Source organism: Erpetoichthys calabaricus, chromosome 12 (genome assembly GCF_900747795.2).
Source record: "Erpetoichthys calabaricus chromosome 12, fErpCal1.3, whole genome shotgun sequence".
In the NCBI taxonomy this organism is placed as follows: domain Eukaryota; kingdom Metazoa; phylum Chordata; class Cladistia; order Polypteriformes; family Polypteridae; genus Erpetoichthys; species Erpetoichthys calabaricus.
In genome coordinates, this window is record NC_041405.2 from 60,522,292 (window position 1) to 60,547,013 (window position 24,722).

Sequence of the window (24,722 nt, forward strand, 5' to 3'; positions counted from 1 at the left end):
AGGACTTTGACAGTAACTCAAACTCACAGCAGATGTGGCAAGGCATCTGATTAATCACGGATTACAAAAAGAAAAATGACATACAATACACACTGGCCAATAACAATGCCAACCTAGAAGAGGAACTTAAGAGTTTCTTTGCACGGTTTGACAAGTACAATAACCAGCCTCCAGTCAGCTTCGAGCTGACCGGAGACTCACAGCCTTTGGTCGTACACATACATGATGTGCGGCGGGCACTCGAAAACATCAATACAAGGAAGGCAGCAGGTCCTGATAATGTACAACGATGTGTGCTCCAGGCCTGCACTAACCAATTAGCGGAGGCATTTACACACATATTCAACCTCTCTCTCTCCTCAGGTGCAGTCCCCTTGTGCCTGAAATTCGCAACCATTGTACCTGTTCCCAACAAACTGAGGATAACCTGTCTTAACACTAGAATTACCAGAGCCTACGAAAAAACTCGTATATCCGGCCCACCTTAAATCGCTTCTTAAAACCTTTCTCACCTCTCCGCCAGCGTCTTTTGTCATCTAAATGCACTGATAAAGACAAGCTGCCAGCAGCCGGCTATTCCATCCCCCCAACGACTTAGAACGTAAACAGGCTTTTCCCAGCTCTTGCCTTGATTGATTACCTGGGAGTGAAGTGGAGTTTTAGAGTAGAAATAATAAGATTGTTATTTGAAACACACGCATTTCATATGTGTTGCATTTCTACAGTAATCTGTGTAAACACATTGTTAAAACAGAAACGTGTTATATATTCTAGTAGCAACTGACAAAATGTAGGCATAAACTATATAATGTATGAAGCCTGAAGTCCAAATATCAAAGAAACACTTTCACAAAAAGTACAAAAAAAAGCCACCGCCAAAAAAACCCGCCTTAGTGTAAGACATTGACACACATTAGCTATCACTGCTTCTGTGGCGCAACAGTATCAGCCACTAACTGGGAATCAGAAGGTCATGAGTTCAATTCTGCACAACTCCCAATTGAGAGGTGTTCTTATTTTCACTATTTTAGAATAAAAAGATACATTTGATTTCAGTCTGTAACAGCTGGTGTAATTTATGATATTTGTAAAGGTTAGCTTTATTTTTTTAAAATTCACTTTTCATTGTCTCAGTCGCGTTCAGGATCCATCCCTACCGCCCCCCACCTGACACTGCTGTTTTTACATAAAGACGCGCTGATTTAGTGTGCGCAAGAACATGCAGGTGGCCAGTTGCTGAGTGCTACAACGCACATTTTAAAAAAAGAAAGAGACAAATATATGTGACGTTTTGAAGAAATCATTTTATGACGCGAATAGTACCAATCAGAAAACATCGTCGAAGTAATGCAATATTATTTGAAAACGAACAGCGTCAGGTTGGGTGTGAAGTTATACTGGCACTGTTTGAGTCAGATCAGAAGCTGAATAAGCTGAAAAAGCTCCTGTTCTGACTCTAAGTAAAAAAGCATGAATTAATCAACAGAAATAACCGCGATTGACATTTTAAAGTTAACGATTTACAGTGCATACCAATTTATAAATTCAATGTCCATTTGAGGAAAAAAAAAACACTTTCTTCAAAGCTGGGAATCGAACTCGCGTCTCTGTGGCACAGTAAGGCAGTGGTGCTCCAAGTCAGCAAACCGTCCTTATAACTTATTTTTTTCAAGATCCATAACACAGACAGACAGAGCACTGCATAATACAGAGACAGACAGGCAGAGATATACAAACAAACAGGGAAGGCACATGTACTGAAAGAAAAAGCACTGAATAAGCTCACCCGCTCTAACATCACCCCTCCCCCCGATCTGACTCTCTAAGTAACAGCGCAAGTACAGACACAAATCAAGTGCATGTGTGTACTGTATAATATTAACAAAAGAGCAGCTTACTACTGAAAACGGCAAATATAGGAGTGAGTGGGGATCGAACCAGTACTCTTGATCACACTTGGTGATATCGATCGCGGTTATTTCTGTTGATTAATTCATGCTTTTTTACTTAGAGTCAGAACAGGAGCTTTTTCAGCTTATTCAGCTTCTGATCTGACTCAAACAGCGCCAGTATAACTTCACACCCAACCTGACGCTGTTCGTTTTCAAATAATATTGCATTACTTCGACGATGTTTTCTGATTGGTACTATTCGCGTCATAAAATGATTTCTTCAAAACGTCACATATATTTGTCTCTTTCTTTTTTTAAAATGTGCGTTGTAGCACTCAGCAACTGGCCACCTGCATGTTCTTGCGCACACTAAATCAGCGCGTCTTTATGTAAAAACAGCAGTGTCAGGTGGGGGGCGGTAGGGATGGATCCTGAACGCGACTGAGACAATGAAAAGTGAATTTTAAAAAAATAAAGCTAACCTTTACAAATATCATAAATTACACCAGCTGTTACAGACTGAAATGAAATGTATCTTTTTATTCTAAAATAGTGAAAATAAGAACACTTCTCAAATGGGAGTTGTGCAGGATCGAACTCATGACCTTCTGATTCCCAGTCAGTGACTGATACTGTTGCGCCACGGAAACAGTGATAGCTAATGCGTGTCAATGTCTCACACTAAGGCGGGTTTTTTTGGCGGTGGCTTTTTTTTTGTACCTTTTGTGAAAGTGTGTCTTTGATATTTGGACTTCAGGCTTCATACATTATATAGTTTATGCCTACATTTTGTCAATTGCTACTAGAATATATAACACGTTTCTGTTTTAACAATGTGCTTACACAGATTACTGTAGAAATGCAACACATATGAAATGCGTGTGTTTCAAATAACAATCTTATTATTTCTACTCTAAAACTCCACTTCACTCCCAGGTAATCAATCAAGGCAAGAGCTGGGAAAAGCCTGTTTACGTTCTAAGTCGTTGGGGGGATGGAATAGCCGGCTGCTGGCAGCTTGTCTTTATCAGTACATTTAGATGACAAAAGACGCTGGCGGAGAGGTGAGAAAGGTTTTAAGAAGCGATTTAAGGTGGGCCGGATATACGAGTTTTTTCGTAGGCTCTGGTAATTCTAGTGTTAATGACTATCGACCTGTCGCTCTCACCCCTGTCATCACAAAGTGCTTTGAATGACTGGTAATCACCCACATCAAAGCCTCCATCCCAGCTGACCAACACCAGTTTGCCTATCGGTCAAACAGATCAACTGAGGATGCCACCTGTGTGGCTCTACATGCTGCCCTCTCGCACTTGGAAAAGCCCAGCACCTATGTTAGGATGCTCTTCATTGACTACAGCTCTGCATTTAATACCATCATACCTAACCAGCTGATCCAAAAACTCTATGCACTAGGACTTGCTCCGTCCATATGCAACTGGTTACTGGATTTTCTCACCAACTGCCCCCAGTCTGTCAGGATGGGCAAACACATATCCTCCACCATTACCCTGAGCAGTGGTGTGCCGCAAGGATGTGTACTAAGTCCCCTTCTCTATGCACTCTTCACCCATGACTGTCAACCCATCCACCAATCAAACATTGTTAAATTTGCGGATGATACGACTGTCATTGGGTCTTAAATACCAAAAAGACTAAAGAAGTTATTCCGGACTTTAGGACCACTAAAAAGACCAATCACAGTCAGATAACAATCAATGCAGATGCTGTGGAGAGAGTTTCCAGCTTTAAGTTTCTAGGAGTTACCATCTCAGAAGACCTGTCCTGGGCTGACAACAACTTGGCTATAGTAGGCAAAGCACAACAACGCCTCTATTTTCTCAGGAAGCTAAGGAGAGCTGACCTCCCCCAGAAGCTGCTGGTTAATTTCTATAGATGCACTATGGAGAGCATCTTAACTCACTGCATGATGGCCTGGTACAACAGCTGTACCAAGGCTGCTAAAGAAGCCCTGCAGCGGGTAGTAAAAGCAGCAGAGGCCATTACTGGGACTGAACTGCCATCACTCAAACTCTTGTGTAAGACTCGCTGTGTGAGAAGGGCCAAAAACAATCTCAAGGACAAAACTCATCCTGGAAATTCTTTGTTTGAGCTCCTCCCGTCAGGAAGATGTTTTAGGTCAATCCGTGTATGCACAAACAGACTAGAAAATAGCTTTTTCCCATCTGCCATAAACTTTCTGAACTCTGAATCACCTCAGTCTGAGATCATTTTTAATTGAACATGTGCAATAAGCTATATTGGTAATGTGCAATATACTAATGTAATACAATATAGAATATGTAATGTACTATTCATTAACAGGTGGAATAACAATTTATGCTGCTGTACTTTGAGCAATAACAATTTGCTCTGGTTACTTGATCACTTACTGTATACAACATATTTGGAATTATTTGACTTTTCTTTAAATGCACCTTGGGGCTGTCACAAAAAGTAATTTTGATTTTGTGTAATTTTGTGTTACACAATGACAATAAAATGATTGAACTTGAACTTCTTCTACCCTGATGTCACTAACGGAGGTAGCTGCTGAATTCGCTTTATTTTTAGTTTTTGCAGAGACTTGGGAGACATGGTTGGCAGGAGTGATATTGTCAAAAAATCTATAGACCTTGAATTGGTTTACAGAATTGGGAGGCAGCTTGGAGAGGCTTCTATTTTGATGTGTTTCCAAAACCCATTCCATTGTCTTTCCCATACATGCACAGAGAATAATTCATTGCTTAACCTTTTATATTCCGTTAAGAGGATGAAGAAATCTTTCTCGATAATTGTGTTTATTTTTTTACAGATTTGTTTTTTTGTAAATCCTTTACGTGCTTCGTCAGGCAGGATAACTGTTCGTATTTTGGATGCGTCCGGAGATTAACCCAGGCTGCGCTGGTCTGGTGAACTACAGTACTTGCAATCATAGAGATGGTCCTCCTCTGTAGCGTCACAATTGTCAGGGTAACCACTCAGGCCACTCAGGCTTTTGTGCGGAGCTTGATATCCCCTTAGGCTTTCAGGTAGAGATGTTATGTCGATCATGCACCAGGACAGGTTCCATTTAAGTTATTTAAGCTCCTTTATCTTAGTTTATGCAATCACACAAGGAGCACTAGCAGTTCTCTCAAATGTTCAACTCTGATCAAACTACCAAGATTAAAAGTACCTGTCGAGTCTTTCAAATCCTCGCTGTTTTCTTCCATCGTGGACCAACATCAGGCTTAAACAGGCAGGTTTTAAACTTTTAGTGTAGCTGCTGGTGAGTTAGGCAGGATCAAGCACAGATCAAATGCGTGCCAAAAGAAATCTCTCAGTCCAAAAGTTTGTTTTAAAAGATTTAGTGAAAATTCAAAGCAAACAGTCCATACAAGAATAAAGAAAAAAGGTTGTTACACACGTAGAATAAAAGAAAAAAAAATTAGAAAAAATGTTTCTTCTCTAAACTGAGCTTTTCTTGTCAAACTTTAGTTGTTTCTATACTTAAAGATGCTTTACTTCATCTTCAGTATGTTCTAAACGTACGGCACTGCTCGTTCAATAGGGAATTTTAACTTTCATGCTATGGAACATGTTAGGGCATGGATTGAAACGGATTGCACACAGCAAGGCAGGTCACTAAATGAGGCTAATCTATAGTCAGATAGGCTAGAAATAGTTAGATTATACCAATTCAATTCAACTTGTGGGAGTTGTAAGAACCTCCCATAGACTATGCACTAATATATAGACAAACATTTAATATGAATTAAATAGCTAGGCAAATGGTTCTTAAAATATTTTTTGATTATTTTCAAAGTAGATGCTTGCTTAAATCATAAATTATTAAAACATTTTAATCTATTGTATATGTTTGTTTACATGTACCCTATTTTCAGGAATAGGATACTTATGCACTCTATTTAAGCAAATCTACATAATCAATGACACAGCTGCCTGTTATCTCAAGAGAACAGCCTTAATACGTTTGTGATTTGTATTTAATATATGAAAAGACCAAAGACATTACAGAGTATGTAAAGCTTTTATTTATTTATGTAAAAGGTTTTAACATTAATTGTACACATAATGGACACCCAGGCTGCTCAGAGAAAAGATTGTCTACTCTCAGAGTTTGTTACCAGCATATAAAACAGACTTTATTATTGTGGTATTTCCCTTGAATTACTCTTACTTACATTCTCCAGGGATAAGTGAAATTACCAGGTTTGTTCCTGGATTGGTCTATACTCTGACCTTTAAATTAACTCTCTCACACACACACACACACACACACACACACACGCACACACATACATATATACATACACACAGAGAAATCACATAGGTGCTGCAGGAATAATGCATGCACTGCCCATCACTCCCTAGCACTTGAACCACATAAGTGCTGTATGAATGACACATGTACAGCCTGTCACTCCTTAGCACTTCAAGAGACTTACTTATCATTGGCACAAACAAAGTAGATGTCTTAGATATATCTCAGACTTAAATATTACTTTTGTCTCCAAGAATATATTTAAATATACAAAGGCTTAACATTGGTTTGGTTCTGATTCCTTCTATGCCCAATAACCCATAGACCTACTTGATTAGCCCTGCAGTGAGGTTAGCACCCTGATCAGTTATGATTTCTCATGGAATACCCACTCTAGACTACAACTATACCAACGCTGTTGCAATTTGAGTTGACCTGACCTTTCTTAAAGGAATGCCTCAGGATATCTAGTGGCATAGTCAAATACTACCATAATATACTAATGACCACTTTTCCTCCTAGGTAAGGGTCCTACCATATCCATTGCCACCCACCTGAAAGGTTCTTCAATTACCGGCAATGGTATCAAGGGGGCCATATCTCCTTTCTTCTTCCTACTAATTGACATTCTGGGTAATTCTTGCAATGATTAACCACATCCTCGGACCACCTAAGCCAGTACAAATGCGTTACCACCCGGTCTCCTGTTTTTGTTTTCCCCAAATGACCTGCCCATAGGATAGCATGTCCCATTTATAGAACTTTTTCCCTGTGGTCTTTAGGTAAGTCTAATCTTCTGCAGTGTATGTCCTTGTGATAAAGCACATCTTGGTCCAACACAAATGATTCCCAAGTGTCTGACTGTTGTTATTTTTCCACTCTAACAAAACAGGATTGCAGACTAGGGTTGCAACGCTGCAAAGCCCCTATATCCCCTGAAATGAAAGAAGAGCTGTTATAAGCTTCAGAGGCAGGAATTATGCTTTCATTCTGTGGAAGGGTGCCCAGCACTTTTGCCTGCTTCCTCTGTCTATGGGTCTTACAGTCTGTGCCTGCATCCATGCTATAGCAAATGGCAAAGCATTTCAGTCCAGCTGGTCACTTTTAGCCGCTGCAGCAGCTTGAGCTGTGGTTACAACCAGGGTCTCTTTGTACACTGCATATACCTGACCTCCTATCCCAATGACCAACTTTACCAATGGATATTAGACCTCATCACCATGGACGCTCCTCAGGACTTCTCTCCCAGTTGTCAACATGAGTTTGTCAGCTACTATATCCCATCACACGAGGGTCTGGGAACTCTCTGTGTCTACTAAAGCCTTTCTAGTACAACTGGCTACTTTAGCATTCACTACTTTTTCCAGCATTTTTGTAACTGTCATCTTCTTTGGTAGTGGACAAAGCACAGAGCAAAATCTAAAATCAACACTTTCAGTACCTCCCTGAACTTTAGGGCAATGAACCTTCTCATGTCCCTTTTTCACACACTCATAACAAATAACATTAGCTAAGCCACTCTCCCTCCTGTTCTTAGAGGTAAGAGAAAATACGATCCATCCCAACCTTTGGTGCACCTGTAAGGACTGGATGAGGTGGTGGTGTTAACTTAGTAGTTTTTGTTCTCTGTTGCAGATTCCAAGATTCACCTTGAGTTGCCTGGAAGACGTCTGCCAGTTCTGTCGCCTGACAAGATAACTTGGGACTACAGTTAGGTCCATAAATATTTAGACAGAGGCAACTTTTTTCTAAATTTGGTTCTGTACATTACCACAATGAATTTTAAATGAAACAACTCAGATGCAGTTGAAGTGCAGACATTCAGCTTTAATTCAGTGGGGTGAACAAAACGATTGCATAAAAATGTGAGGCAACTAAAGCATTTTTTTAACACAATCCATTCATTTCATGGCCTCAAAAGTAATTGGACATCTTTGTTCCTGCTGTGTTCTTGTGCCATAAGAAATTTCTCTAGCATATTCTCCACTGCGGTCATCTGAAGCACCTGAAGCATCCAGGGATTATAAATGTGCACTTGCTCCTTTGCTTGGACCTGTGATCATTATAGCTGCCTTCTTAGGTGCCATCTCAGCATGTCATTCGAATACAATGGTCAAAATCCCACTGCTGCCACATGAATGTCACAGCAAGTGTGCTGCTAGTAGTCGGGACCGACCATGACTGTTATTGGCACACCAAAACACATTTTGTCCCACATGACAAAGTGTTAAAATCAAAGAACTTGCAGTTTATTACTGCAAAACCCCCTCCTTCGCTCTCAGGATGCAAAAATATATACAGTGAAGAGAATAGCAAGTTCCAAAAGAAAAACACTAATCCATGTGTCTCAAAAAAATATCCAGGAAGAATATGAAGGCATGGTGGCGCAGTGGTAGCGCGGCTGCCTCGGAGTAAGGAGACCTGAGTTCGCTTCCCAGGTCCTCCCTGCGTGGAGTTTGCATGTTCTCCCTGTGTCTGCGTGGGTTTCCTCCAGGTGCTCTGGGTTCCTCCCACAGTCCAAAGACATGTAGGTTAGATCCTAAATCGTCCCTATTGTGTGCTTGGTGTGTGTGTGTGCGTGGGCTGGCGCCCTGCCTGGGGATTTGTTCTTGCCTTGTGCCCTGTGTTGGTTGGGATTGACTCCAGTTAGGATATAGCGGGTGGTAAAATGACTGCCTGACTGACTGAATATGAAGGCTACCCTCCTACAAAAATAAAATAAGGGCTTAGCAGCCTTAAATACTATACACAAGGAAAAATAAAAGCAACAGGAGCCAATACTGGCTTATTGTGGATTTTTGAAAATACACCCAAGTGCACCAGTCTCTCTCACCACTGGGTTCTCAGCGTTTCCAATACTCTCACACCAACATAAAGAGAATCTTAGGCAGGCAACAACTGCTCTTCTTATTATTCAAATAATTCAAAATTTGACCAATGTCAAATCTCATGTCAATTAGCAACATAGATGTTTGCTTCCAATTCTTGAAAATGTTTTATATGAGTATATAACTAGGAAATACTGGAGAATAAAAAAATAACACATATTCACCTTTAATATGCAGTTCATGTCATTCTCCCATCCTAATCCCTAAAAACATCCCAATGTCCTTCAGCCTAGTTTACAAGGTCACCAAAGTAGGGCTTTAAACTAACCAGATGAACATTATCATATTTTATTTTATCTTCAGAATATCTATTTATTTTTAAAACTTAAGAGCCCCATTTCTCAACGCTACAATTGCTGACCCTGTCCATTTGGGTGCTAATTTCACAAAGAAAATGCATCTGCTGCTTTGGAAACCCATATCAATTCACCCACCACAAACTGTACATCTTTAAAAGATTTATTAAAATACTTAATTTGCCCAGATGTGCACACTGCTAGGCATCTCTTGATTTTCCAAAAAAATGGAAAATTTTATACCAGGATGTTACTGTATGCTGTAGTTGAAGGATGGGGGAGCTTAAACCATGAGCTGATCTAACAGCCCTTTAAGAGTTCAGTGAAGTGTAAGTTACGCCAGATAAGTACTTGTTGACTCATGAATTACTGATTTAAGAGCTTGTCACATTTTTGGAAGCATTTTGGATGTTAGGCCATTTTTTTAAGAGAACAGGCCATTCAGCCCAACAAATTCCTATTATCCACCACACTACTTAGTAATTAATTCCATGTGTCTATGGTTCCCTGTTTGTAGAAAAACCTCTTAATCTCAGTTTGCTTAAACTTAAGAGGTCCACTCCTTTAAAACCTGTATTTCTTAAAAAATCATACCCTGCACCCCTGGAATCCGCCTTGTCACTTTTCTCCAACCTTTTATAGTACTACTATGTCCTTTTTTGTAGCCTAGTGGCCAAAATTGTATGCAGTACTCCAGTTGTGGCCTCACCAGCGCATTAGCGCTATATAAATGCAAAGAATTATTATTATTATTATTATAAAGCTTTTAAGTATATCCTCCTTCACCTTTTACTCTACACATCGTGTAATGTAACCTAACATTCTGTAAGCCTTCTGAATTGTTTCTGTACAATTGCTGGACAATGATAGTGACAATTGACTCCTAGGTCCTTCTCATACAGGGTACTTTCAAGTTTCACACCTGCCATTATGTAGTCAAATGAAACATTTCACTTCCTACATATAATACCTTATTCCATTTATTTACAAAAACAGAGAAAACATTTTTCAATGTTTACCAATTACAATAGATGAAACTTGTCAACATTTGCAATTTAGTCGCATGCAGTCGGGAAATACATTTTCTAGGTCCTTAAAATGTTCTTTCTATAGAAGGTGATAAAATGATAATATTATTCACATACACAAAACAGCAGTTGTCCTTAATAGCTTAGAAGACTATCTCCTTTAAATACTGAAATGTAGCTCCAGTTTCTAAAAAGAGATTACTTTAAAATGGTAAAGACCATCAAGGGCAGGCATGTCAAACTCACTACCATTGGTGGGCCGCTTCAACTGCCATACGTGCGTCAGCGGGCCACACTGTAACAAATACTATTATACAAAGTTACTGTAGCTTTCTTTCCAATACTGAAAACTTTACAAAATGTAACACTTAAAGTTTAAAGAAAAGCAATTTATTTCCATATAGTCTCCATACAACAGTGTAGAATTAGAGTCTTAGCCTTTTAGCTAGGTCCTTATCTATATATATCAAATCCCTATGTGCGTCCAGGTGTCCATGTGTGGGTGTCTTCTGATGAAGTGCGCATGCGCGGGGCACGGTGCGATGCGCGATATTACTGTCAGAGAAAGTTAGAGGCGTTTTACGGAAATACAAACCAGTATTACTGCGAGAGGAAATTAAAGGTACACAATACAGTGACGCATATTACAGCCACATACAAGCCAGTATTACTGTCAGAGGAGATTAAAGGCATATTACCGACGCGCATGCCTGTATTACCGCCAGAGAAAATTAAAGGTATATTACGGACGTACAAGCCAGCGGATGTACAAGACTGTATCCTTCAATAAGGGCGCGCACAGGCATCCTTCAATAAGGGCGTGCACAAAAAGGCGAGCCTCAAAAGGGCGACCTCAATTGGGCGCAGCGAATAAAGGCACGTGTAAATAAAGATCTGCATCTTTGTTGCTCTTCACATATTCCAGAGCCATTTGAACTAAATTATCTACGAACGCCTTTATTCGCCGCACTCAATTGAGGTCGCCCTTTTGAAGCTCGCCTTTTTGTGCGCGCCTTTATTGAATAGAGCCGTACAAGACAGTATTACTGTCACAGAAAATTAAAGACACACAATACACGGCGGCAGCCCACGAAGAACGGTCAGCTCAGCAAGTAAACATCAACAAAAAAAAGGCTGAAAGAAAGAAAAATACGACCAACAAAAAGAATGAGGTTAAAGTCCCTTGCCATTTAAGATAGACTGTTCCTACTAATGTTTATGCACTACTGTTCTAGCGCCCGTTATTGTAACGGGCTAAATGACTAGTTATATTATATTCGTTATATTATATTCATTGCTTATATAGGAGCCTTACAGTGTGAGATTTATTTCTTTTGTCCCGACACTTGGCATCTCTTGTTAGTAACCAGTTTGTCAATATCAGGCTTGAAATCTTGTGCAGCTGCAACTTTTATGAGAGATGAAAGGTGCTCGACAGTAAGTCCTGAGCGATGTGGGGTTTTGGTAGTTTTCATTAAGGAAAACAATTGCTCACAAAGTTAAGTGCTTCCGAACATTGACAGTACTCTCGATGCCAACTTACGGATCTGCACATACGAGGGTGGCAGGTAAGCATACAAGTCTGGCACACCAACTTCGTTGTATTTTGCCTTTAGAATAGAATCTGACTGCACTTCAGTCAATTCCATTTTGATATTCTCAGGCGCATTCTCAACGTTGTAAGAGAACAGCGCAATGCCCTGTTTGTGTGAACTGAAATCACAAAAATGCTCACTGAATTCATTGCTCAGTAATTCAAGTTGGAAAACAAATCCTCCAAAAATCAAATTTTACTTTACTAAGTTTACTTCAAAGTTTATATTGTAAAATAAGCTGATATGCAAAAAGCCACCTGACCTACAATAATTTTACAAACTCAAAATCACAAAAATATGTTAATAAACAACTCACCAACTTCTCGCGTCCACTTCAGATCTTCAGCTGTAGTCTGTACTAACTGTTCGTTACAATACTAGCACAAAATTACATGAAACTAGAGCAAAAAAACGTGAAAATATGTGGGCTATTACTACTCGTGATGGTCAGTTCTGCCCAGTGGCCAGTCTCAGCAGCCCAGTCAGTAGTGTAGCCTTAGCAGGGGCGGCTCTAGGTTCGTGGCGGCCCTGGGCAGAGAAATAATCAGTGGCCCCTTCGACCTGGCAATGTCAATACGGTATCTTATGCACGACGAATGGCCACATCCGTTGCGGACGCTGCATAGCCGCCTCGTGCTCATGACACGCTTCTATATACGCGTGTCCGTAACTTGAAAACCAAGTGGCAGCCCATGATATTCTCATTACGGCAGAACGTTATAATACTACATATAGCTTACTGCTCCGACTCTAGCGACATTTGTAAATACAGCGTATTAATTAACAAGAAACACAATGTTTTTCGGCCACATTGCCGTCAGCTGTGTCATTATTTTCTCTTTCTGTTTTATATTTAATATATATTGGCGTGGCGGCCCCTGGGATTTGGCGGCACTGTGCAGGTGCACAGTTTGCACATGCCTAAGGCCGCCCCTGCTGCCTGCTGCTGCAGCCTAGCACTTCAATTGTGACGCTGTGGCTCATTAACTTTAGTCAAGGCTCGTGGCTATACTAGCAGATGACGTTTCCAGTACCATAATGCCATGGGAAAATGTGCTTTTGTCAGAAGGCACAAGTAAGAAAAGTCAATAAGTAACACTGAAGATGCAGAATGATTCAATCACAAACGATAGTAATCATTTTGTACAAGTTCAGTGCTAACTAGGATCTGTCATGCGGGCCGCACAGTTTTCTGTTGCGGGCCGCGTGTTTGACATGCCTGATCTAGGGCCATAACAGTAGTCTTGTTATGTCCTTCTCTGTACACACACTTGTCAATATCCACTGTTCAAGTCCAATGAATTAAAAATGGTTGCTCCTTGTAAAGATTCTAAAATTTTATTAATGAAACACACAGGGTCAAATCTATATGAACCATTGTCTTCTGGCACAAGAATCACATTAGGAGCCCAAACTTAATTATATGGCTTTATGATTCCATCCTTAAACATTTCTTTAATATAATATTCTTCTTAAAGGCACAGTCATTGGAGTTAAGCAACTAAACATCTATATTACTAAACGACAGTTTAATATATGCACGGACGGCGGACGCAGGACGCACCGTGGCGCATGCACCAGAGCACCTCAGCGCCCTAGAGTCAAACCCAGCGGCTTCCCTGAGTCGGTAGGTGGCGCCCAAACTACACAACCTGTATGAGACCGCATGGATGTGCCCAAACAACACAACCTGGAAACTAAACTTGCTCTAATCCACTGTGCCAGCAGTCAGTGTGGCATATTTGAAACACATAACGGTAATTCAGTATTAAAAGTAAGAGTTGTACCTAACGACACAGCCACAGAGAAACAAAAACGAGACCGCATGGATAACAACAATAAACGGAGGCTCCTACAACACGCTATATGCACAGACGGCGGACGCACCGAGGCGCATGCGCCAGAGCGCCTCAGCGCCCCAGTGTCAAACCCAGCGGCTTCCCAGAGTCGGTAGGTGGTGCCCAAACAACACAACCTGTACGAGACCGCATAGATGCGCCCAAACAACACAACCTGGAAACTAAACTTGCTCTAATCCACTGTGCCAGCAGTCAGTGTGGCATATTTGAATCACATAACGGTAACTTCTACCTAACGACACAGCCACAGCAGAAAATTGGCATTACTTTGAGAAACTAAGCTTGGTAGAGAACATGCGGTGTACAGATCCAGCATATACCAATTGGTTGTTGCAACTAGGAAATGGAAACCTTACCAATGTGTTTGAACTTCACCCAGATATTATTCAAATTCCTCATGCCTTTATCTGCGACGACTTGGTAACAGAGGTTTTTGGTGAAGCGATATCATTAGACCAGATACCACTTTTGACGCACCGGGCTATATTATGTCCAAAGAATATTGACGTTGATCACATAAATAACCAAGTGATTGCATTACTTCCTGGAGAAAGACGCGTCTTTCTAAGTACTGACAGTGTTGATTCTGAAGACGAAACTGAGCATCTTCATTTCCCATTAGAATATTTAAACACTATTAACTCGGCCGGATTACCACAACACAATCTTAACCTTAAAGTGGGAACAATAGTCATGCTATTGAGAAACCTTAATACTAAACATGGTTTATGCAACGGTACATGGTTAGTCGTGAACACCATGACAGAACATGTTATTGAGACACAAGTCCTGACGGGATTCCATACTACCAATACTGTTTTGATTCCCAGAATTGACCTTACAAGTTCTGACCTGGAATTACCCTTTAAACTTAAACGACGGCAATTTCCCATTAAGGCTGCATTTGCCATGACAATCAACAAATCCCAAGGACAAACCATGGACAAAGTGGGCATTTACCTATCTGAGCCTGTATTTGCACATGGACAACTTTATGTTGCCTTTTCATGAGTTCGGCGTTCGTGTGACGTTAAAGTAAAGGTTTTAACTACTCCATACCAGGGAAAACTAATTCAAGGACAGCAAACCATCTTTGCTCAAAATGTGGTTTATAAAGAGATATTTGATTAACTATTTTGGATTTACCATTTTATGAATGTTTTGTTTCCAATTTACTTCATTTAAACCTTTCCACTCCGATATTGTTTTTATTTATAAGTGCGACAACTCAAAGACATTTTGGACTTAAATGATGTAATAATTAAAATTCAATTTTTGTTTTAATAAATTGATTAATTTTAGTACAAATATATGTATTTAATTCAATGAAAACTTTACCAGGACGCTCCCACCCTCCATCATTTGTCATTCCTCCAAATATCGGAAGGAATAGAAACTGATTGCCATTCTTGCATTTATGATTCTTTAGAGAATTGGGGGTTTACTGGTTTCATTATATACTGTACTGTGTACTATGACCAGTGCAGAAACCAGACTGGAATTTCTCAAATAAATTGTGATGCGTAAGGTGTGACTGAAGCTGATTGGCTCCTACTTTTTCAAGTGTTTTAGAGAGTAAGTAATGGTGGGGTAGTGGCTCTGAGGCTAGGGATCTGTGCTGGCAATAGGAAGGTTCCCGTAAATGCCAAAAGTCACTCTACTCTGTTGGGCCCTTGAGCAAGGCCTTTAACCTGCAATTGCTCTGTCCTGGATATGACGTTAATCTGCATCTAGCCCTGCATGTAGGCCCTCTACCCTGCAGGGAAAAACCTGGGGATTGATGGCAGAATTGACACTCCAGCCACCATAAAAAAACTCACACTGGTTCCACTCCATTTGAACTAGTGTGGCGCTGAGGTGTCACCCATTGCATGGCAGCACTTGGGTCCTAACCTGGGGTCCTGAGTTGGTTTGTCATATGGTGGGTGCGGCAATGCACTGTATCAGCATGTGCTCCTAACCTTGGTCTGACTTTTTAAGTAATGGTTTAATGACTGACAGGTTTAGTGCATCAGGTACTGTACCATGCAATAATGAACTATTAACACTAGAATTACCAAAGCCTACAAAAAAACTTGTAAACCCGGCCCACCTTATATCGGTTCGGACCTCTCAATTCAGCAACTTTTGTGTTGTAAATTTGTCAATAAGCCCAAGCAGAAAGCAGCCTGCTATCACCACTCCCCCAAAATCAATGCAGAAAGGGCAAAAAGCTCTCCCAGCTTAAGCCTTGTTTATCAGGGAGTGAGGTACCTAGAGCTGTATAGGCTAAATAATATATCTTTATTTGGAACACATGCATTTCATGTGTGTTCTGTGTCTACAAATATCTATGCAAGAAATGTTGAACACATACCTAAACGACAAACTTTTTTCTTGTTTTAGTACTAATGACAAAAAATTGACATGAAGTGTATAATGTTTGAAGACTGAAATCCAAATATCAAATAAGCACTTTCACAAAAGGTACAAATGTAACAGAACAAGTGCGCTTTTATTCAAGACTATAACCGAAGAAAAAGAAATTGGGTTAGTGTGGTTTGTTTTAGTGACTTCTTTGGTAGTACAGCGGTGAGAACTCCTAACTTCTATTCAAAAGGTCGTGGGTTTGAGCCTTCATAAACGTTTTGAGTAGTGAGCTGCTCTTATTCTTACTATTATATGATAAAAACACACATTTGATTTGAGTTTGTACCAGCCGGTGTAAATGAGAGGTACTTGTAAAAGTTAGAATTTTTTTTATTCAGTTTTATTCTCTCAGTCACATTCACACTCTCCCGGTCTGACACTGCTGTTTTCAAATAAAAGCATGCTATAATGCAGGTGAACTCAGATGAGATGAGGGTTCTACATCGGCGAAAGAGAACAGAAGCCCTTTTCAAAAGAAATGTCCACTCACATATAAGAACAATGCAGCTGCACCAGACATAAAGGCAAAAGACAGCACCATTTGGATGCAGCAAGAGGTCCAGCGTCATCCTGCCAGTCAGTCTGCCCCACACCTGTCCTTCAACAAAACAGCACGGCTAACAGAGCTTGCCAATGTATCGTGCAAAGTCCTGTTTGTAATTATGTTTTGTGATGGTCTTTACATAAGAAACATTTATATCTCTGTATTATAATAAAATAATCTTGGGAAGAGAGACGAGACGTGACTTTGTCAGAGAGACACTTTCATGTCCCGCAAGATGAGACTTTATGCCAAGAGATTTAACCACGCACGGGGCCAGAAATAAAAAACAAAGAGTAGATGACAAAGTAGAATGTCGTAAAGAATTCAAAAACGTTGGCGCAATACACATGCAGAGCAGGTTAGAGATAATGGAAGTACGAAAATTCGAAAGTCTCAAAAAAATGATAGTAAAGATCGCATTAGTACAAACAAACAGAAATTATTACTCTGTGAAATAACCGAACAGTGAAAAGAGATTCAACTTTAAGTCAGTGACTTGTAGATCGTCTAATTCGTGTTGCCATCAGGGAAATGTAGTGTTTCTTCCCAATGATGAGGCGTATCCGCGAGAATTAAACGATTTGTTGTTTGGTGAAAGTGAAATTCACATACGCTGTCACACTTGGGTCACAGAGATGCACAGATACACAGGAGATTTTCTAGACAGAAACATTATTCAAACACTTCAAACAAACATAAGTCTCTTTCAGGAATGAATCGAGCTCTGTGTGTAGTCGGAGGGGACAGTTTCATCACTCAATTAAAAGAATAGAAATCTTCCTCTTCCTAGGGACACGCCTCTGGAGCGGGACCCCCAACAGGAGCAGAGGATGTCTGGGGGACAAGAGAGACAAGGCAGCGGTGACAAAAGGCTTTAAATTGTTCGAAGCACCACGCGAGATGCAGATCATGTGGCGAAGGCGGCAGCAGAAGCAGCAGCAGCAAGCCAGCAGCTGATCGAGCAAAGAGGAGGTAAAGAAAAACTGTATTTGTTTCCCATTGCATCACTGTTTGAGAGTGGGTTTCGGAGGAGCGACCATGTCTCCTTGTGGTGCAAAGCCCCCTAGTGTTACTTATATAAAAGCTAGATCGAATGTTATTTACCTTGATTTAATTACTTATCTTCCTACAGCGTAAAGTCACAAGTAGACTGCAGAGCTTCCTTTGTTTGATCGACAAGGGCATGCTCACAAATTACATGTGTAATGACATGAAAAGTGCCTGCTGACACTTCACTACGTGAGCAATGGTACAAGAATGCTGTCAGATTTCTTTTCTTGGGCACACACACCATCCAGATCTAAACACTAGCGTGGAGAGTCACTTGTGTACTGAAGAGTCTATAGCTGCAGGTGGAAGCTGCCGTCACACTTTTGCCGTTACAGCACTTTGCATATAAAAGTCAGATCGAATGTTATTTACCTTGATTTATTCACTTGCTGTGTCTTCCTACAGTGTAAAGTCACAATTAGACTGCAGAGCTTCCTGTGCTTGATCGACACGGGCACGCAAACAAGGTACTTGTGTACTGAAGTGACTTTAGCTGCAGATGGAAGCTCCTGTCGCACCCTACGCAACTGTGTGTGATCTTATTCAGGAAAAGATCCCAGTCGCCCCACGGGTGAAAGACCTTCCGAGACTAAGATCATAAAAATTATGAAACTATTTCTGGACAAAGGCAGAACAGTTGTGTGGAGCTTCCATAAATTTACACCCGATCTGAAGTTGTTTGTTTTCAAATAATATTGCATTAGTGTGATGATGATTTCTGATTGGTACTATTCAGGTCATAAAATGATTTCTTCAAAATGTCACATATATTTTTCTCTTTCTTTTTTTCCCTGGTGCTGCATTGACACCATGCACCAGAAGGTGTGAGCTTCTTCACTTGAGCTGACTCTCTAAGGTACTCATTTCTAATCCTATCCATCTTCGTCACACCCAATGCAAATCTCAGCATCTTTAACTCATGCTACCTCCAGCTCTATCTCCTGCTTTCTGGTCAGTGACACCGTCTCCAACCATATAACATAGCTGGTCTCACTACTGTCCTGTAGACCTTCCCTTTTACTCTTGCTGGTACCCCTCTGTCACAAATTACTCCTGACACCCTTCTCCATCCATTCCACCCTGCCTGCACTCTCTTTTTCACCTCTCTTCCACAATCCCCATTACTCTGTACTGTTGATCCCAAGTATTTAAACTCATCCGCCTTTGCCAGCTCTACTCCTTGCATTCTCACCATTCCACCAACCTTCCTCTCATGTACACACATGTATTCTGTCTTGTTCCTACTGACCTTCATTCCTCTCCTCTCCAGAGCATATCTCCACCTATCCAGGGTCTCCTCAACCTGCTCCCTACTATCGCTACAGATTACAATGTCATCAGTCAACATCACAGTCCTCAGGGACTCCTGTCCAATCTCGTCTGTCAACCTGTCCATCACCATTGCAAATAAGAAAGGGCTCAGAGCCGATCCCTGATATAATCCCACTTCCACCTTGAATGCATCCATCACTCCTACTGCAGACCTCATCACTGTCACATTTCCCTCGTACATATCCTGTACAACTCTTACGTACTTCTCTGCCACTCCTGACTTCCTCATACAATACCACAGCTCCTCTCGAGACACCCTGTCATATGCTTTCTCCAGGTCCACAAAGACGCAATGCAACTCCTTCTGGCCTTCTCTATACTTCTCCATCAACATCATCAGAGCAAACATCACATCTGTGGTGTTCTTTCTTGGCATGAAACCATACTGCTGCTCACTAATCACCACCTCACTTCTTAACCTAGATTTCACTACTCTTTCCCATAACTTCATGCTGTGGCTCATCAATTTTATCCCCCTGTAGTTACTACCGTTCTGTACATTCCCCTTACTCTTAAATATCAGTACCAGTACACTTCTTCTCCACTCCTCAGGCATCCTCTCACTTTCCAAGATTCCATTAAACAATCTGGTTAACAATTCTACTGCCATCTCTCCTAAACACCTACATGCTTCCACAGGTATGTCATCTAGATTAATGGCTTTTACATTTTTCATTCTCTTCATTGTTCTCCTTACTTACTCCTTGCTAATCCGTTGCACTTCCTGATTCACTATCGCCACAATATCCAACCTCTCTCTCGTTCTCTTCATTCATCAGCCTCTCAAAGTACGCTTTCCATCTGCTCAACACACCCTCCTCACTTGTGAGTATGTTTCCATCTTTATCCTTTATCACCCTAACCTGCTGCACATCTTTCCCAGCTTGGTCCCTCTGTCTAGCCAATCGGTACAGGTCCACTTCTCCCTCCTTAGTGTCCAACCTCTCATACAACTCATCATATGCCTTTTCTTTAGCCTTCTCCACCTCTCTCTTCACCTTGTGCCTTATCTCCTTGTACTCTTGTCTACTTTCTGCATCTCTCTGACTATTCTACTTTTTCTTCACCATCCTCTTCCTTTTTCTTCACCTCCTGTATAATCTCCTGTACTTCCCCATTCCACTGCCAAGTTTCCTTTTCCTCCTTCCTCTGTCCAGATGTCACGCCAAGTACCCTTCTTGCTGTAACCCTTACTACATCTTCTGTAGTTGTCCAACTGTCTGGTGACTCTTCACTGCCAGCCAGTGCCTGTCTCACCTCATCCCTAAACTCAACCTTGCAGTTTTTCTTTTCCAACTTCCACCATTTGATCGTTGGCTCTGCACTCACTCTCTTCCTCTTCTTGATCTCCAACGTCATCTTATAGACCACCATCCTATGCTGCTTAACTACATTTTCCCCTGCCACCACTTTGCAGTCCTCAATCTCCTTCAGATTGACTCTTCTGCATAGGATGTAATCTACCTGTACGCATCTTCCTGCACTCTTGTACATAACCCTATGTTGCTCCCTCTTCTTAAAATATGTATTCACCACAGCCATGTCCATCCTTTTGGTAAAATCCACTATCATCTGACCTTCTTCATTCCTCTCCTTGACACCATACCTACCCACCTCACCTCCTTGTCTCCTCTGTTCCCTTCACCAACATGTCCATTGAAATCCACTCCAGTCACCACTTTCTGTCCCTTGGGTACACTGTTCATCACTTCATCCAACTCACTCCAAAAATCTTAGGGCATATGCACTAACAACATTCATCACAACACCTTCAATTTCCAGCTTCATAATCATTACTCTGTCTGACACTTTTTTCACCTCCAAAACACTCTTGACATATTGTTCCTCCAGAATAACCCCTACCCCATTTCTCCTCCCATCCACACCGTGGTAGAACAATTTGAATCAACCTCCGGTCCACCTGGCTTTACTCCCCTTACATTTAGTCTCTTGCATGTACAATATATCAACTTTCCTTCTCTCTATCATATCTGCTAACTCTCTCCCCTTACCAGTCAACTGCCAGCATTCAAAGTTCCTACCATCAGTTCCACTCTCTTTACCTTCCTCCTCTACTCCTGGCTCTGGACACGTCTCCCCTCTCTTCTTCTCCTTCTTCGGCCAACAGTAGCCCAATTACTGCCAGCACCCTGTGTTGGCTAACAGTATTGCCAGAGGTCGTTATTAGCCCGGGTCTCGACCAATCGGGTATGGAAATTTGTATTGTTGTCCGCATATTGATTTGTCAAAATTTTACACCAGATGCCCTTCCTAATATAACGTTTCCCATTTATCTGAGTTTGGGACTGGCATGAAGAAACACACTGGTTTATCCATCCCCTGTGGCTGGGTTAGTGGTCACATGTAATAAATCCAGTAATTTTCTGGCTAGTATTTGCTGATGAATGAAACAATGACAACAGACAAAACAGGGAAAAGCTGCATCTTTCCATTGAGCATGAGCTTTGCTGGTAACCTGTCTGTTGTGATTAACACTAGTTTAATAAAGTTTTTTTTTTCTCAAGTGTGTATGTTTTGAATAGATGAAGTGAGATATTCTCACTTACCGTTCTTAAGTACGGTGGCTCTCAAGAGCAAATCGCAAAACAAATTCAACAACAAACCAAATGAAAAAACAAAGTAAAAAAATACAATGAAATTAATTAATATATGAAAACATGAAGTTAACAATAAAAAGTGAGGGCATAAACTTAGCAAATAGTGAGGGCGTGAAATTAACAATTACATTACAAAGCATTAAATTAACAAAAAGTGAGTGTGAAATTAACCAAAAGTAAGAGTGTGAAATGAACAAAAACGACAGCATGAAATGTACATTAAGAAGCTGCAGCATGAAATCAACATTAAGAGGCCGCAGTATGAAATCAACAAAAACTGAAAACGGAAGTGAACTTCACAATGGAAACAGCATTTTGAAAACGGAAATGTCCACACCGGAAATTAGATTTTCAAAACGAAATCTCTGCATGCGTAGTTGGAAGAGAAATCTGTGCAACGACTAATCTTCAATTGATCACATTTAAAGGTGAAATGCAGAATATTGTGTATATTTTAAACCTATATATTATACTGTATATGTTACCGGCAAAGTTTGAAATCCGGCATTCTATAGAATGCCTAGGCATTGTATATAATGCCTAAAACTAGCCGGCAATGTATGAAACGATTCATATTTCACACATTTCCTAGGCATTCTATAGAATGCCAAATGAGAACCCGGCAAAGTATGAAATACATCTCCGATTCGTTTTGAATATCATGTGGCAAGGCACGTGACTTTTAACGCGCGCCTCAGGCTTAGAATTTGTCAGTTGCACTTTGCGGTTTGTTCGGGAGTGTCAAAATACGCAATTTTACTTAAATTTATTCAACAAAAAATTTGTTTTTTACTGTGCTCCATGAAAATGGAGGAGCAAGCTGTAGTGTTGGAGAAGGAGTCATGGTCTATAGACATGAAACAACGATTCGACGATGAACTGTCCAAAATTCGAGTTAATGCTGCAAAAAACAGTATTTTCTTAACCGAAACTACTTACCAGAAGTTAATAAATGATGTACAAAAAGCCAAAATGACTACTAAGAAGGAACCCAGGGACTATTGGTTGCTGAATTGCTATGATGTGATGATTGTAGAAAACAAAAGTAAACTCATTTATCCTGTTAAAGAAGGCGTCAGTACTATACAGTATTACGTCATGGACTCAGAGTTATTTCACGTACTTCATGAAGCTCATTTGGCTATTGGACACGGACGACGTGATAGAATGTTGAAAGAACTTTCAACCAAATACAAAAACGTTACACGTCATGATATTGAACTGTACATCCACCTTTGTGAACCTTGCCAGAAAAAACAGAAAGGTATTAAAAAGGGCATTGTTGTGAAACCTATGATTTTTTCCGAATTTAATTCCCGTTGTCAGGTAGATCTTATTGACTTTCAGTCTCAGCCAGATAGAGAATACAAATTTATTATGGTGTACCAAGATCATCTCACAAAATTTGTGATTCTTAAGTCTCTAACGTCAAAAAGAGCTGAAGAAGTAGCCTACAACCAAGTGGACATATTCTCGTTGCTTGGAGCGCCATCTATATTACAGTCTGACAATGGTAGGGAATTTGTCAATAATGTGGTGACCAGCTTGAAGGAGTTTTGGCCAGCACTGAAAATCGTCCATGGGAAGCCTCGCCATTCACAAAGCCAGGGTAGTGTCGAAAGAGCTAATCAAAATATCGAAAATATGCTCTGTACTTGGATGCAGGACAACAAATCTGACCGCTGGAGTGAAGGACTGCGTTTCGTTCAATTTATGAAAAATAGAGCTTATCATTCTGGGATCAAAAGAACACCATACGAAGCTCTTTTTGGCTGCAAACCTAAAGTAGGGCTTACAATGTCTTTACTACCAGAAGATGTTTTAAAAGACATAAATACAGAGGAGCAGCTAGAAAAGTAATAGAAAGCGTCCAAACAATGGAACAAGGTGAAACTAATCAGATTATCAAGAAAAAGAGCCTGTTTTAAAAAACATGGATGAGATTATAGTCGATAGTGGATTAAACCAACATGATGAAGACATGCTTACCGAAGAGATTTCCGTTTCTGATACCTGTTGTGTGAGTTTAAAGGAAATGAGTGATGCACTTGCATGCAAAAAGTGTCGTCAAAAAATTCATACCTTCTGTGGCCATGCTAGTAAAGATGATGAAATGGATATTTTGTGCACCCTTTGTTTCAAAACTGAAAATGCTATTGAAGGTAAAATAAATTCTAAAATCAATCTGGAAATACAAGCCAAAAAAATGAAAATGAATTCGGAAAAAAAAATTCCCACTGCTTCTTTGGGAACTACTGTGCGAGTTTCTATTCCTGATGTCAACAAGGGGCGAGGTGATTCACGCAATATATTGGCAGTTGTAATGAGTGTGACAGAGGATGGTTTCTACCGACTTGGAACTTCTGAAGGAATTTTAAAACAAGTATATGCGAGATCACAATTCACTTTATGCCCTAAGAACTTGCTTAGAATTGAAGATATTCCTGACCATGAAATTCCTCTCTGGTCAGTTGCAATTGCTCAGTCCAGTGGAAGTGGCCAAGGATTCGTCAAATGTATGTGTAAAACAAAGTGCCAAAATATGAAATGTCTTTGCGTGAAAAATATAATGAAATGTAATTCAAAATGTCATTCAAGCCTACCATGTTGCAACAAGTAGGTTAATTTTAATTTCTTATTTTTTATATGAAAATTTTGTTTCCCTTAATAAGAAAGGCATAAATTTTGTTTTGTACAACTTTCATTTTTCTTTACGTATTTTGAATAAATTTTTTTTAATGGCACTCTCATTATTTTTTCAGAATAACATTTGTATTTTTGAGGAATGCACGTCATTTATATAATAGCCTTATCAGGACCTTTTTCATACTTTGCCTAAATAGCATTTGTCATTCTATAGAATGCCTAGGTATTATGTACAATGCCTAGGGAAAGTGTGTAATAATTCTCATATTTCATGCATTGCCTAAAAACACTGGGCATT

The 24,722-nt window shown here is 40.3% G+C and overlaps 1 protein-coding gene across 1 annotated transcript; it reads left to right on the top strand.

Moving 5' to 3' along the window:
- Nucleotides 1-22,250: 22,250 nt before the first annotated feature.
- On the top strand, nt 22,251-23,764 carry LOC114663091 (KRAB-A domain-containing protein 2-like). Its single transcript, XM_028816854.2, has one exon. The coding sequence runs from the start codon at nt 22,580-22,582 to the stop codon at nt 23,636-23,638; it is 1,059 nt and encodes a 352-aa protein (XP_028672687.2). The 5' UTR covers nt 22,251-22,579; the 3' UTR covers nt 23,639-23,764.
- The last annotated feature ends 958 nt before the right edge of the window (nt 23,765-24,722 follow it).

What these genes read in the sequence shown, in the direction of transcription:
- LOC114663091 (XM_028816854.2), top strand. Translation starts at nt 22,580, where the DNA reads ATGAAAATGGAGGAGCAAGCTGTAGTGTTGGAGAAGGAGTCATGGTCT.